Below are 16314 nucleotides of genomic sequence, written 5' to 3' on the forward strand. Positions count from 1 at the left end.
GGTCTATAAATACTTCTCAATAATATGTTTGATTATTGATGCATATTTTGGATATGCCTTAATTAAGCCCCTAGTAATCAGCTTTTCATTTCATTTTTTTTTAAATATTTTATTTACTTATTTGAGAGGTAGAGTTACAGACAGAGACAGAGAGAAAGGTCTTCCCTCCGTTGGTTCACTCCCCAAATGGCTGCAATGGCTTGAGCTACGCTGATCCGAAGCCAGGAGCCAGGTGGTGCTTCCTGGTCTCCCATGCTAGTGCAGGGGCCCAAGCACCTGGGCCATCCTCCACTGCTTTCCCGGACCACAGCAGAGAGCTGGACTGGAAGAGAAGCAACCGGGACTAGAACCCTGCGCCATGGCGCTGGCTCTCGTTTCTTTAACTGAAATAACCTGAGAGGGGCTACTTGTGAAGGAAGAAGGTTTATTTTGGCTCATGGTTTGAAGTTCACATTATGAGCTGGGAGGCTTCATTAGTCTGGTATCTGATGAGGGTGGTAGGTGGTGGAATGCAGGTAGTATGAGGATCACATGGCTGGCCAGGAAGCAGAGAGAGAACACAGCTGGGCTGAACTTGTTTATGTAACCCGCCCTCTTGTGAGAACGACCTTTGAGGGTACATCCCAATGACCTGAAGACCTTCCAGGTCTAGGCTCACTTCCCAGATGCTGTAATTGGATCAAGCCTCTATTGTTAATCCATCAACCAAGACATTAGTCTGTTAACCATTGATGTAAGACTTTGAGCTTTAAATGCATTAATTGGGGAGCCATGTCATCTTCAAACCAAGGTACCTCTTATTAGGTATTGAAATCGCTTCCAATTTTCCATGTTATAAACAATGCAGTAATGAATGTTTTTTTTTTTTTCTTTTTTTGACAGGCAGAGTTAGACAGTGAGAGAAAGAGAAAGGTCTTCCTTCCGTTGGTTCACTCCCCTAATGGCCGCTACGGCCGATTGCACTGCGCCAATCTGAAGTCAGGAGCCAGGTGCTTCCTCCTGGTCTCCCATGTGGTGCAGGGCCCAAGCCATCCTCCACTGCCTTTCTGGGCCACAGCAGAGAGCTGGACTGGAAGAGGAGCAACTGGGACAGAACCCCGGGTGCTGGTTCCGTAGGTGGAGGATTAGCCTAGTGAGCTGCGACGCCAGCCGGTAATGAATATTTTAATACATGTTTTTCATGTACTTTTTTTAAGATTTACTTATTTATTTCAAAGGCAGAGATATAGAGAGAGCTTCCATCCTCTGGTTCACTCCCCAAATGGCTGCAATGGCTGGAGCTGGGCTAGGCCGAAGCCAGGAGCCAGGAGGTGCAGCAGGGACCCAAGTGCTTGCGCCATCTTCTTTCCCAGATGCAATAGGGAGCCGCATTGGAAGTGGAGCAGCCAGGACTCAAACCAGCGCCCATATGGGATGCCAGCACTGGCAGTGTAGTGAGGGACACAAGTTTTGAAATGCAGTCTGGGATCACCATGGAGAGGTAAGCTGAAGTTTTATCTTATTCAGAGGAGGAGGGAGTAGAGAGGTGGAGTATTTGAATAGGACAGAACTTAACACCGGCATCGCTTTCTTTCATATTTGGACATTTATGGGATGGTTCTTCCCATTGAGTTATTGAGGAGTCGGGCATGCCAGGCAACCTTCTGTATTTGGGACAAGGATTAGTCACATCGTATTTACGAGAAGGGTGGTGAAATGAAAGGGCAGAGAGGAATTAAGAATCAGCCAGGTTGGGCGAGGGGACCATATTCTCTGTTGCCACAACTTCGTTACTCAAAGGAAGGAGATCTTGTTTGGAGGGAGGAAAAAAAGAAAGGAGGGGTCCCACACAGGGTAGGGACTAGTTCACAGGAAAAATATCCAAGAGTAGGTACCAAGTTTCCTACTAGCAGCCTGTGATCAAATGCCTCCTAAAGTAACTTTTTAGCCTGTAACTTCCACTGTTTCCTACCAGCAGTGACTTGCTAGCTCTGTATAATTAGACAATGCAATGTTCCTCTTTCAAGTAAAGCCTCGTAGAGTAAAAAAAAAAAAAAAAAAAAAAAAAAAAATTAATCTACTGTACTTTGGCAGTTAGAAAGGCTTTTTGTAGCTGGTACATTTTTGTTCCAAGTTTAATTGAGTAAATGTGTGAATACTAGCAAAGTCTGTATACTGACTTATTCTCCGTACACTAGTGATCTCAGTGTAATTGTATGATGCAGTAGATCATAACTTTAATGGCCCTATACATTGATATAGTAAGATAGTAACATGAGTAAGGGATGGGGATACAACCATATGCCTTTCCAAATTTATCTGTACTGTGGTCTGTAATCTAATTTGAAATCTGGGCCTGAGAATGGATATCAAGTGTGTAGACTTTGAGGATGATGGGCAAATAGTATTAACCTGGCTTTATTATTTCAAGAAATATTTCTGGCTAAAAATCTAGTAAATTCTAAAAGGAATTAGATAAATTTATGGAGCAATACAACAATAAAGGCAAACTAAATGTTTTGGAGGGCATATATATTTTGTATTGAGGGCAAGAATCAATATGTAACTTGTAAGGGACTGGTCTATAACAGGTATCCAGATTAAATGTTTAAATATTGAATTAATTTGTGAATAATGCTTGAGACAAGGGGATACTTGAAGCATTATTTTCTGGGCCTGAAACAGCAGAAATATGTGTCAGTCAGGGTTCTCTAGAGAAACTAGTGTGTGTGTGTCCAGCCTGGTTCAACAAACCTGCAATGAATTCGGGGACTACAAGTGCCCTCCATGGCGTCGAAGGACTAGCTTTATAACTGGGCAGGATTTTCTGACTAGCCACATTTATTCGCATTTATGTTTGATGTGAGCAAATAAAGCTTCTTATGTTATTAGGAAAAAGTAGAGGCAATTCTCACATCATTATTTTGAATAATGTAAAACACTACTTAAAAGATTATTCTTAAATCATGTATAGTGAGGATTTAAGTTTGGGGAATTTTTGTTAATTATACTGGAGAGTAGAGGGACACTCATTTGGTGCAAGCCTGAGTTTTGGTTCTTGCCATGTTTGGCTTTTGATTTTATGTTATTGTTTTGCTCTTTTATTTACTCACTAGTCTTGGCTATAGAAATTACAGAAATTAACACTTGCCTGTGATTTAAAATAAGTGGCTTCAAAGCAGAGTGAATTAAAATGTAGTTAGGTTTCCTTTGCTTTTTTACTTAATGTATGTCTTCATAGGAGTTCGTATTTTGAGAAGTTCAAATGTACATATTTGCTTTTGGCAATGGAATACTAAAGGGAAGGACTGGGTAGGTTAATATGGATTGGTCCAATTTAGATGTGAGTCTGCAACATTCATGGGGTAGGATAATTGTGAAAATTCTCTTCCTAATGTTATATCAGACATTTTCCCTAGAATCTAAACTCCCCTCCTCTCCTTATTTTGATCTGTATATACAATAGCTCTCTTCCGAATTCTCAATCTGTTTTGTGGTAGTCTTTCTTGTTCCCTCTCTTCTCCTTTCTCCTTGCTCTTGTTTAAATTCAAAGAGCTTTTTTTTTTTTTTTTTTTTTTTTTTTTTTGTGGAAAGTGAACCAAATAATAAGACAGCATAAAGCACTGAGTTCAGCAGAAAGTGATTTGCTTGTGATTAACCCTTGAGGAATGAGTCACTGCAAGATAACAAAGAATGGCTTTGAGACATCCGGCTCATTGTTCTTTTCCATTAGCAGACACCACTCCCTTCATGTTATTAATTCCCATATTGCTTTGCTAAGGCTTTATTTATCGTACTCATTCTGGCGTGGTTTTAGACAAGGAAGTCCAAAAGAGAACTAATGTCATCCCTTTCCTCTGTCCTGGAGCTGACAGTGTTTCCTGGCAGCAAAAGACATGTTTATTCCTCTAGTTCAAGACAATATCCCTGATATCCTTGATTCTTCTCTCTCATACTGTACATTTACAGATCCTGCTGGCTTTACCTTTTAAAATATATCTAAAATCACTCTTGCCATTTTCATCACTGATCACACTGGTCCATTATGTCTGTTTAGGATTTCTAACTGATCTCCATTCCTTTGCTTTTGACCCTTGACAGTCTTCTCAACCTGACAACTAGAGTGATCCTTAGAATTTTAAGTAAGGTAATCTTAGGCCTCTGCTCGAAACAGGTTTCATGTCACTGAAAGAAAAATTTACAGCCCTTCCGTTAGCCTGTAAGGCCAGCATGATCTGTTCCCTTTGTGACCTCTGACCTCATCCCCAATTCCTTTTCCCCTTCACTTCTCTGTGCCCACCGGCCTCCTGACTGTTCCTAAAGCACACCCTGCAGTGATCTTTCCTTAGGTATGGACTGACTTCCTCACTTCCTTCCATTCTTTTTAGAAGTCACCTTTTCAGTGAAGCTTTCCCTACTCATTCTCTGAGTATGTTGTTCTCACCAATTAAACACACACCTGTTTATTTTTCTCCATTGCATGTATCCCTATATAGAATGTTATATTTTCCTTACTTACATTGTTGTCTCATGCTAAAATGTGGCTTCACATGGACATGGATTTTACCTGATGTATTTCCAGTATTTATTGAGTTAATAATCCATAATCAACAAACCAGAGATGGCCTTCGAAAGGTTACTTTATTAAAAAAATTTTTTTAATAAAGATTTACCTTAGTTATTTGAGAGGCAGGGTCACAGAGAGAGGGAGAGACAGAGGTCCTCCATCCACTAGTTCACTCCCCAAATGGCCACAACCACCGGAGCTGGTCACATCTGAAGCCAGGAGCTTCTTCCGGGTCTCCACGTGGGTGCAGGGGCCCGAGCATTTGGGCCACCTTCCACTGCTTTCCCAGCTCAGTAGCAGGGAGCTTGATTGGAAGTGGAGCAGCCGGGGCTCAAACTTCGCCTACATGGGAGTGGCTTAACCTACTGTGCCAGAACGCTGGCCCCTACTTTATAAATTTAAACTTCCCTTTTAGTGGGCATTTATTTCTTTTTGCTATGTTTAGCAACTTGGTTATTCTTTCATGTTTTTTCCTACATGACCTGTGGATTATCTTCATTTTGTTTTTGTAAAGAAGTTTACCTGACCCCAGACACTTAACTTCATTTTCTTTGTCTTTTCTGAGACTTTGGGTATATTATCTAGGTCCAGGATGTTTTGAGGTACAATTATATGTTTGCTTTCTTAAATAAGTTTGACTAGCATTGTTCATTAGTTTCCCATTTGAAAACAAAATTTCAACCACCAGTACAGAACACACTTAATATATGCTACAAGAGACATGTAGATGATAAAGGACGCATCATAAGATCGTTTTCATTCCATTACAGAAACTTTGAAAACATACTGGGTGCCAGATACCCTGCTAGATTTTAAAAGCTCAAAGATGAAACCTACAAATTCCTTCTTCCAGAATCTGACATGCTAGAAGGGATTTGATATAGACAGATAAACCATTATTAAATAATATGCTATATATCGTAGTGGAGAGATCTGCTGATTACTACTGGACACCGAAGAGATTCGCTTTGGTGAGGAGACGAGTGGGGAAAGTGGAGAAAGGCAGTGAGGTTATTTGTTGAAAGAATTTCCAGGAGGCGTAGGGTAGTGAGGAGCAGGATTAAGACTGAAGACGTGAGAGTGGAGGTATCTGCCATGTTCACACAGTGTCCTCCGTTGTCTCATAAATCATCCTGAGCATCTTGTGATAATCCCATTTTATAGATGAGGAGATGGGCCGGGAGAGAATGGTTTAGGGACACAGAACTGGTAAACACTGAGTTGGAATTGGAGCCTGGGTCTAATTAACTTTGAAGGCCATGGACTTCCCATAGCACCCCCTTGCTCCTTTTAGGCTTGAGGAAGTTCATGCTTGCTATGTGATGAAAACGTGAAACTTAAAAACTTAGGTTAGTAAGGGCCATGAAGACTGGGAGAGAGTACTAAGGATGACAAAGATGATGCTGAGTAGGGTTGAGGGACCAGCAGGACATCAAGAAATCCTAATTCTGCAAGGCTGCTACTTAGTGTGGATCTACTACTTTTCTTGAGCCAGACTCCGCAGCCTAGGAAAGGATTTTCTGTGGTAACTCTCGTATCACTTTGAAATCAGTAAAGGATTTCATTGAGATTTTGCCATCAGTTTGTTTCTATAGTGCCGTTATACATGTGGCTAGAAATGCTTATATCCAACATATTCATGCTTTATGTAGGTCAGAAGGATACAATGAAAACTAGAGTATCCTTGTCAGAAAGGCAAAAAACAAAGTTGTGAATTTTATAAACTTACCATTATCACAAAAATATTTTTGTGTGAATGCATATCATCTTTGTTTTCTGTGATGACCCTGACAAGATTGTTAAATTTCTAAATTTGGCATAAATAGAATATAAGGTTTTCTTTTTTTCCTTATATAGACCTTTGTCCCCAAACCTTAACTGGGCCAATTGTAAAAGAATACACATATCTATAGAAAGATAAGCTTGTTCTCCAAATAGAAATATGTTAGACTAATTTTGTGTGATAAAAGAAATGTATCAAAGATTTTAATCTTTTGCAGGCCTAGAAAATAGTAGCTACTTTCAAAATGATATACTAGTATATATGAATCTTAAAAATTTTTTTAAACTGTAGCTTGCCCAAGGTTGTCTTGTGTATATATAGGGGGAAAATAAGAATTAAGGAAAAAAAAGGCCTCATATGGTATCCACATTTACCATCTATTCTTTCCTACATGTGATACCTTTGGCAGTTCTAGCAAACACCAAGATGCAGGAATATACCTAGCCTAAAAAATCTGATTTATTTTCAGCACATAGCTTAATTTTCTCAAGTCAAAGAAATGGTATTTCTGTAAAACTCAGATGTATGTACTGTGATGTCTAATCACATGAGCAATTTTAGACATTTAACCTGGTTATTGCCTACTTGATAGAAAATTACTATATTAGTGGTGCTAACACTTTGGTTGATGCGCCATTTTGTTTTTGTTATTTCAATGTAATTTTTCTCACTTTGTGACTGGCAATCTAGTTTTTGTTTTGTTTTGTTTTGTTTTTGACAGGCAGAGTTAGAGAGAGACAGAAAGGTCTTCCTTCCATTGGTTCCCCTCCCAAATGGCTGCTGCGCCATCCGAAGCCAGGAGCCAGGTGCTTCTTCCTGGTCTCTCATGCGGGTGCAGGGCCCAAGCTCTTGGGCCATCCTCTACTGCCTTCCCGGGCCACAGCAGAGAGCTGGACTGGAAGAGGAGCAACTGGGACAGAACCCAGCGCCCCAACTGGGGCTAGAACCTAGGGTCCGGTGCCGCAGGCGGAGGATTAGCCTAGTGAGCTTGGCGTCGGCGTTGTTTACAAGAGCATTCAAAATAAAAATTGAAGTATGTCTTCATGCTTTCAACTGGATCCAATATGGAGTTGCATATATAAAAGCACCCTTTTAACCCCAGGATTCACACTGAAATTTAAGTTAATAAGAAATGGCATATAGATAAAGCCTATGTAAACATTTTTTTTCCAGTAGTGAAATAGAGAACGTGTTGCTGGATCTGTCTGATATTTATATAGTTACTCCAAATGAATGATGGACTAATCAGAGCTCTAGTATGTTTGATTTTTATTTATAAAAATTAAGATCAAATAAAGATGTATTTAGGAGCTCTGTGTAAGGTACTTACTCAGACTACAGATTGACCCTTCTCTTAACTTTGATTTTCTATATTTGAAATTAGATTTTTTTTTTCTTTCATGCTTGGGTATTTGGAGGGTTGGGAGAAATTGATACTGTTTCCCAACTTACTAAATTTTTCTGAAAAGAGATACTAGGGACTTTTCAGTGAATGAAAAATGTTAGGTAGTGGATAAGTAGTTTCCCCCGCACTCCAGGACACAAATCATGTTATTTTGAGTCAGTAAAATTGTAATTGTTTATACATCTGTCATAGTGTTCCATGAAAGTTTGAGGACTTTTTTTTTGTATTTTAGGGTAAAATGTCTGGTTATTACAGTTTGCTTGATGTGATTTTTTTTTTTTTTTTTTTTTTTTACTTTCAGGTTGACTTTCACTTAAATACTTTTATTTTGTAGTAATTGTTTCTGTTCCAAAACTATAAGCTATTTTAATATCAAATTAATTAAATACAATTAGATACTCAGTTACAGAGCCCTTATGAAATGGAATTTTAGTTCCAATAAAGAAATAGGTTTTTGATTATTTGTGCTATATCCTTTGTCCTTTAAATGTGGCTCAGCGAGATTTGACTGCATAGTTTGAGTCTTTTATGTAGTGAATATCCGTGTTTTTTCCAGTGATCTGCCTCATTTGTTATTTTTTTAAAAATTTGTATATTTGAAAGGCAAAGTTAGGGAAAGACAGAGGTCTTCCATCTGTTGGTTTACTCTCCAGATTGCCACAACAGCTAGTGCTGGGCCAGGCCAAAGCCAGGGGCTTCTTTCCAGGTCTCCCACATGGATTCAGGGGTCCAAACACTTGAACCATCCTCCACTGCATTTCCCAGGCCATGAACAGGGAGCTTGATTGGAAGTGGAACAGCTGGGACTCAAAACAGTGCCAATGTGGGATGCCGGCATTGTAGATGGCAACTTTACCAACTATACCACAATGCCAGCCCCTGTTGTTGTTGGTAATTTTTTTAAGATTGGAAAAAGTCTATTGTTCATTCTATTTTGAAGACTCAATTCAGAGATTAATGTTTTTAATACATCAACATTATTTTTTCCTTATTGAGTGAAAAATGAAATACACGATGTACCTGTTCGATGCTCTGGGTACTCAAATGTGAATTAGACACTCTGCTTGCTTCACTTCTTACCCTGCCTTTTATGTTGTAGCTTAAGAACTTAGGAGTTTCATGGAAAATCATGGATCCTCTCACTGTATACAAAATTTTGTGTGTGTGTGTGTGTACCTGTGCTTTTCTGGGAAGACTGTCCATAGATGATATTAAGTTTTTAAAAGACTGTAAAGAGGTGGGCATTTGGCACAGCAGTTGAGATGCTGTTTGGGATGCCCGTATCCCTTATCAGAGTGCCTGGGTTCCAGTCTTGATTCTGCTTCCAGTTCCAGCATTGAATTCTGGGCTTCTGACTGCCTGGCTCAGCCCCAGCTGTTGTGGGCATTTGGGGAGTAAATCAGCAGATGGAAGATTTGTCATTGCCTCTTTTCTCTCTGCCTTTCAAATGAACTGAAAATAAATGATTTAAAGACTAACTGGAAAAAGTGAAGGAGACAGAACACACATCTGACTATAATTTAGTTCAATAAATGTTATAAGGATAAAAATAAAGATCTTTGGGATACCAGTATAAATATTTAAGACCTACCATGTTCCAGGTCCTACACGGGACTCATTTGATACAGGCCTTTGGGGCAAGGTTGCCTTGTTTCTTGTATGATACAGTGACTGGTGTGTAGTGACCGAAGGTCCTGGTAGTAATAGATTTATTTTTTTGGTGAAGGTAGTTTAATGGGGGGCCTATTGGCAGATTTGTAGGCATGATTTAAGGTATCCAAAAAGGGACAGTGTGTCACCTGTGGCCTGGTAACAGAAACCTATAAAGGGGCAAGGCTAGATATTGTGTTCCAATTGAAGGTGTAAAAGAGGAACTCCCCAGCACAAGCTGTGGTCAGAGAGAAAAGGCAGTGGAAGAAATGGGGTGCATGAAGTGTCCCATTTTTTCCCCTTCTACCTCTTGTTTTTCTACTGATGCTTCCCCTCACTGGTGAAATCAAACTAGAAGCTAGAGGGTACTGGAAATAGAGAACTGGTCTTTAGAGATAGAGGAGGCAAAGTGGAGAATGGATCTGTGGCAACAATCGGGGAAATCCTAGCAGGGTACTCAGGCCTATTTGTTGAATTAAATTAAAATTTTATTATTTAACACAACGTAGCTTTACATTTTACTAGAGTAAAGTGAAAAATGAGCAAATGCTTAATGGCTTAATGTTTTCAGTTAAATGCCTGTAGTCCTTGAAATGGGACTGGAATTGCAGAGGCAGCTGTTTATCTCATGTATTTTGAATAGTTCAAACAGTAAAAAGGAAGCAATAATTACTAATCTATATAAGTTTGAAATTAGAAAACTCATATTTTTCAAGACTTTGAATTTAAAATGTATGTTTTTTAAAATGTGAAAAATTGGGGTATTTAATCCAGGGAAGACCAATTCATTTTCTAGGGCCTGCCTCAAAAAGCATTTCACTAAATCTCAAATTTCAGGATTATAGAATTTTGTACTTTTGTTACATCATTCACAGTAGTTTGTTATTCTTCATTGATAATACATACCAAAAGTAGTTCCCATTTACTGACTGTTCTAACATGCGCCATGCTGTTATGCTAAATCTCTTACATTTACATATATTGTGTTTTAGCCTCACAGTATCCCAGTAGGGGATGAGGATGCCTTCAGTAGACAGGTTCTACAAATACTTAATGTTCTATTAATATTTCTAAACCATTTTAGAATTTCATGATTGATCTTGAATTTGAGCACCTGTTCATGTTTTAGCCATTTAGCTTGACTACTTTAGGTGCTTAGTTGCCCTCTTTCTAATTGAGTTGTCTTTTTGTTATTATTTAAAGATTTATTTACTTGAAAGGCAGAGTTAAAGTGAGGGAGAGAGAGCAAGCAAGATCTTCTGGTTCACTCCCCAAATGACCACCATGGACAGGACTGGGCCAGGCCAAAGGCAGGAACCTGGAACTCCATTGCATTCCTGTGTGGGTGGCAGGAATCCAACCACTTGGGCCAACATCTGCTTTCCCAAGTGTATTAGCAGGAAGCTGGATTGGAAGTGGAGTAGCCAGGGCTTCAACAGGTGCTCACATGGGATGCCAGTGTTGTGGACGGCAGCTTAACCTGCTGTGCCACAATCCCAGCCCTGTCTTTTTATTAATTTGGAGGGATTATGTATATGTCATATAATTGGTTATGTGCCCATTGTTAGATGTTATAAATGACTGAGGACCATTTTGTAGATTCTTCAAGTTGAGGTATTAAAATTTTGGTAGGTTGGGGCTGGTGATATGGTGTGGTGGGTAAAGCTTCCGCCTACAGTGCCAGCATCCCATATGGGCACTGGTTCGAGAGCTCCACTTCTGATCCAGCTCTCTGCTATGGCCTGGGAAAGCAGTAGAAGATGGCCCAAGTCCTTGGGCCCCTGCACCCATGTGGGTAAGACCCAGAAGAAGCTCCTGGTTCCTGGCTTTGGATCAGCGCATCTCTGGCTGTTTTGGCCAATTGGGGAGTGAACCAGTGGATGGCAGACCTACCTACCGTGCTCGCTCGCTCGCTCTCTCTTTCTGATTCTCCTTCTCTCTCTCTGTAACTCTTTTTTAAAAAAAGATTTAAGAGTTGGTAGCATTTGGGTAGATAAAGATGAATGTGTGTAGTCAAGTTAAAGTTAGAAGAAAATATAATTCACATGTGTAAGTTGAGTTGCTAGATGGTCTGTAAAGTAAAATAATGGGGCCGGCGCCGCGGCTCAATAGGCTAATCCTCCGCCTAGCAGTGCTGGCACACCAGGGTTCTAGTCCCGGTCGGGGTGCCGGATTCTGTCCCGGTTGCCCCTCTTCCAGGCCAGCTCTCTGCTGTGGCCAGGGAGTGCAGTGGAGGATGGCCCAAGTGCTTGGGCCCTGCACCCGCGTGGGAGACCAGGAGAAGCACCTGGCTCCTGCCATCGGATCAGCGTGGTGCGCCGGCCGCAGCGGCCATTGGAGGGTGAACCAACGGTAAAGGAAGACCTTTCTCTGTCTGTCTCTCTCTCACTGTCCACTCTGCCTGTAAAAAAAAAAAAAAAAAAAGGTAGAATAATGGAAGATAAGACTACAAAGCTCAAAATACATAGAACGAGGGGAACTCTAGAACAGAGTGAAATTGTGTCACTATAGTACATCTTCTTTAAGTCAATACTTCCCTGCCTTTTCTGGAATAATTAAGTCTAGACAGTGTGAAAGGAACCCTGAAGACTGTTTTTCCCTCTCTGGGTGGGTAGTAGCTCCAGGCTTTCCCTCTTCTGCCAGAGAATGAATCTTCCTTTACTGAAATTGCCCCAGTGTCATTGTCTGCTGAAAAGCTATGTGAGTAGAGCTGGAACTGAGAGGCGGAAACTGAGATGGACTTCTTTCATCTGGTCTAAAAAATTCTAGATTTCTTGGAGAGAGTTGCTGGAAATTAATGATAGAGCGCTTTCCTATAATTGTACTTTCTCTCCTGATGTTTCTAATTGTCATCATTTTGGGAGATTTGGAGCTTTCATTTCCTAAAACCTAAGTATTCTGTTACAGACTTTGAAGGCTGGCTGAAGAACGTTTTGGGTTTACTGTCTCTTCAATCTCAGCTTTCATGTTACGATGTCAGCACCAGTGTAAAATAAATTCATTCTATTTCCTAGTGAGATTATTCTAGCTTTTTAAATATCTTTGCTGAATCTTAGGGATTTGTTATTAGGAAAGTTTCTGTAATTTCACTTTTTAATTCTGTATCAGAATTTGTTTTGGCTGCAAGTGCCTACAAACAAAATATAGTCATTTGGGAAGACACAGCTTTTCTCTCACAAAATAGAGGCAGACCAGGGGTGCTAAGGTATCTCTGATTATACAGTCATCTTTCATCTCACCCTTCCTCCGCTTTTATGCAAGAGAGCTGCTCTAGGTGTAATGTGTGCATTCCAGCCAGCAGGAAGGAGAAAGGGAAAAGGAGAAGGGTATTTCTCCAGTCCCTTGAAGGACTTCTTCAGAAATTGTACAAACCACTCTGCTTATATCCTGTAAGCCAATGCTTAGTTAACATAGCCATATGTAAGTCCAAGGGGGTGTGAAAATACATGTCTGACTAAAAACAATTTCTCTACAGAAGAAAAGAATGGATACTAGGGGATGGACATTGATCTTAGCCACTTAAGCCTTTTTTATCAGAATTAGCTGGTACTTTGGTAGAAAATATCACTAGAGCAGAAGGGTAGGAATTAAGTAACTGTCAACTTTACTGATTTTTGTAAGTTTGACTTCTTTTAATAGAATCTTAAATCTATATTTAGAAACGTTTATAACAAATGCTGTTGAGTATTGCAAATATAAAATATGTTGGAAATCTACCTTTTTGTAGAAGATAAATATATTAAACAGAATTAAAATCTATAAAAATATTTTAGCAATTGACAATATTTAAGCTTGATTAGAGTGAATTCCAACCTATGGTAATAAAGTAAAAATCTTGAATTATTTTAGTTCACTGATAATTAGCTGATAAAGCAGGTAGCCTGTATAATCCTGTAGACACTACAATTTTTTTACACAGTACAACTTGAATGTATTTTAACATTTACAAACATTAAAAATGTCACACTTTTAAATCCTAGTGTGTAACACTGTAAGTGATAATCATTTTTTCCTCCATAGGCAAGAAGTTTGATAGCTGTAGGATTGGGTGTTGCAGCTTTTGCATTTGCAGGTAAGAAGAATGAAAATTACTTATCAGTAAATTTCCAAACAGCCTCTTTTTTTTTTTTTTTGACAGGCAGAGTGGACAGTAGAGGGAGACAGAGAGAAAGGTCTTCCTTTTTGCCGTTGGTTCACCCTCCAATGGCCGCCGCGGTAGGTGCGCTGCGGCCGGCGCTGTTCCGATGGCAGGAGCCAGGTGCTTATCCTTGTCTCCCATGGTGTGCAGGGCCCAAGCACTTGGGCCATCCTCCACTGCACTCCCTGGCCACAGCAGAGAGCTGGCCTGGAAGAGGGGCAACCGGGACAGAATCCGGCGCCCTGACCGGGACTAGAACCCTGGTGTGCCGGTGCCGCAAGGCGGAGAATTAGCTTACTGAGCCGCGGCGCCGGCCTTCCAAACAGCTTCTATAGTCATTCATGAATAGACTTAGTATTTGGTTTCAGGCATTGTTCATTCCCATGCTCTGTCATTTGTAGTCTAAATACTTGTCAGTGAAGCAAAATTTAGATGAGCTCTATAATGAAGAAAAACTAATAATTAAAAAACTAGGAAAATTAGCCCCGAAAATAGTTGATCTTCCTGGAATATTTTTTTTTTCTTCAGTTTGAGCTATAGTATACTATAATAACAGATACTTACTAAGAAGCAATATAAGTGATAGTTCTTTGTTCTCCCATGTTTATTTTTCTGGCTGATAGGTTTACACATTTTTTATGCTTTAAGTTCTTTCTGATAAAACATTAATTGTTCTCTGTAGTGTATTTATTACTTCATCTTTTAACATATTAACCTAACTTTTTTGATCAACCCAGGAAAACTTCTTTGCCTAAATTACATTTTCACAAAGAATAGTTTGCAAAGATGTGAGGTAAAATTGCTATGTGATTCAGTTACTAATTTATAGTTTTAAATTACACAGGCATTCCCTAATTAAAATTTTTTTTAAAGATTTATTTATTTGTTTGAAAGGCAGAGTTACAGTAAGGCAGAGAGAGAAGGGGGTCTTCCATCTGCTGGTGCACTCCCCAAATGGCTGCAATGGCTGAGCTAAGCCTATCTGAAACAAGGAGCTGCTTCCGGGTCTCCTACGTGGGTGCAGGGGCCCTGGGACTTAGTCTATCTTCTGCTTTCCCAGGCCATAACAGAGAGCTGGATCGGAAGTAGAGCAGCTGGGTCTTGAACTGGTGCCCATAGGGGATGCTGGCGCTTCAGGCCAGGGTGTTAACCTGCTGTGCCACAACCCCAGCCCCAGTTAACTAATTTCTAAGATTTCATGATGAAAGTATGTTTTCTCAAAAGGAATTCTAACAAACTTGCCCATAATCATAAAAAATTTTTATTATGGTAATTAATAGACATAGTTATTACAAATTTAAATGATTTTCATTGAAATTAGAGAAAGATGTACTTTTCCAGCGTTGTCTTTTTTAAAAGGACAAGAATTGGTATGGATAGTCAGTACAGATCAGTGTTGCCAAAGTCATTACTCACTAGAATAGCAGATCTCTGCCAGAGCCAACTACAACTGAGTAATAGAATTTAAGAAAGTACTCTGAGTTGTTGGATCTGGGTCTTCCAGTTTATAGTTAAAGTAAACCTAGGTGTTTTTTGAAGCCTAAAACTAGTTCTTCACTGAGATAGGAAGTCAGTCACTGTCCCTGCTTATGATTTTTGAAGAATATTGAGGTAAATTAAATCTACATTTTTATAATTATGGAATCAAATAGAAGGTGACAGGTATGTGATAAGAGATCTGAGTTAGGAGAATGTACCTCACTTAGGTTCACTTTATTTAATGTTCTTGATCCCAAGAGCTTTTTGTCTCATACTTAGGTTGGCAGCTTGACATTTTCTCATTTCTAGCATCTTGTCCTTCACTATAATGTGTTGTCTGTACAGGAATAAGGATTTATTTAGGCAGGTAGCTTTTCTAAAAGATCTAAATAGTTGAACTTGCCCAGCGGTACTCTTGATTTGCAAATAAACTTCTGGTTAGAAAGTGAATTAAAGTTTCTGGTTCATGGGGCTCAGCCTCTGCCTGTGACTCTAGCATCCCACATGGGCGCCAGGTCAAAACCCAGCTACTCCACTTCCTCTCCAGCTCCCTGCTAATGCACTTGGGATAGCAGTGGAAGATGGCCCAAGTCCTCAGACCCCTACACTCACATGGGAGACTAGGAAAAAGCTCTAGGCTCCTAGCTTCAGCCTGGTCCAGCCCTGGCTGTTGAAGCCATTTGGGGAATGAACCAGCGGATAGAAGATTCTCTTCCTCTCTCTCTCTCTTCCCCTCTGTCTCTCCGTCTCTCTTCCCCTCTGTCTCTCCGTCTCTCTTCCCCTCTGTCTCTCCGTCTCTCTTCCCCTCTGTCTCTCCGTCTCTCTTCCCCTCTGTCTCTCCGTCTCTCTTCCCCTCTGTCTCTCCGTCTCTCTTCCCCTCTTCCCCTCCGTCTCTCTTCCCCTCTTCCCCTCCGTCTCTCTTCCCCTCTTCCCCTCCGTCTCTCTTCCCCTCTTCCCCTCCGTCTCTCTTCCCCTCTTCCCCTCCGTCTCTCTTCCCCTCTTCCCCTCCGTCTCTCTTCCCCTCCGTCTCTCTTCCCCTCCGTCTCTCTTCCCCTCCGTCTCTCTTCCCCTCTTCCCCTCCGACTCTCTTCCCCTCTTCCCCTCCGTCTCTCTTCCCCTCTTCCCCTCCGTCTCTCTTCCCCTCTTCCCCTCCGTCTCTCTTCCCCTCTTCCCCTCTTCCCCTCCGTCTCTCTTCCCCTCTTCCCCTCCGTCTCTCTTCCCCTCTTCCCCTCCGTCTCTCTTCCCCTCTGTCTCTCCGTCTCTCTTCCCCTCCGTCTCTCCGTCTCTCTTCCCCTCCGTCTCTCCGTCTCTCT

The 16314-nt window shown here is 40.6% G+C and overlaps 1 protein-coding gene across 1 annotated transcript in view; it reads left to right on the plus strand.

The window, feature by feature from the left end:
• Nucleotides 1–16314, plus strand: part of DNAJC15 (DnaJ heat shock protein family (Hsp40) member C15) — a 72669-nt gene that overhangs the window by 17779 nt on the left and 38576 nt on the right. The window contains exon 2 of the mRNA XM_062194132.1: nucleotides 13405–13456. Coding sequence (XP_062050116.1) covers nucleotides 13405–13456 — 52 coding nt within the window. The remainder of the gene's footprint in view (nucleotides 1–13404; nucleotides 13457–16314) is intronic.

Source organism: Lepus europaeus, chromosome 6 (genome assembly GCF_033115175.1).
Source record: "Lepus europaeus isolate LE1 chromosome 6, mLepTim1.pri, whole genome shotgun sequence".
Lineage (NCBI taxonomy): Eukaryota > Metazoa > Chordata > Mammalia > Lagomorpha > Leporidae > Lepus > Lepus europaeus.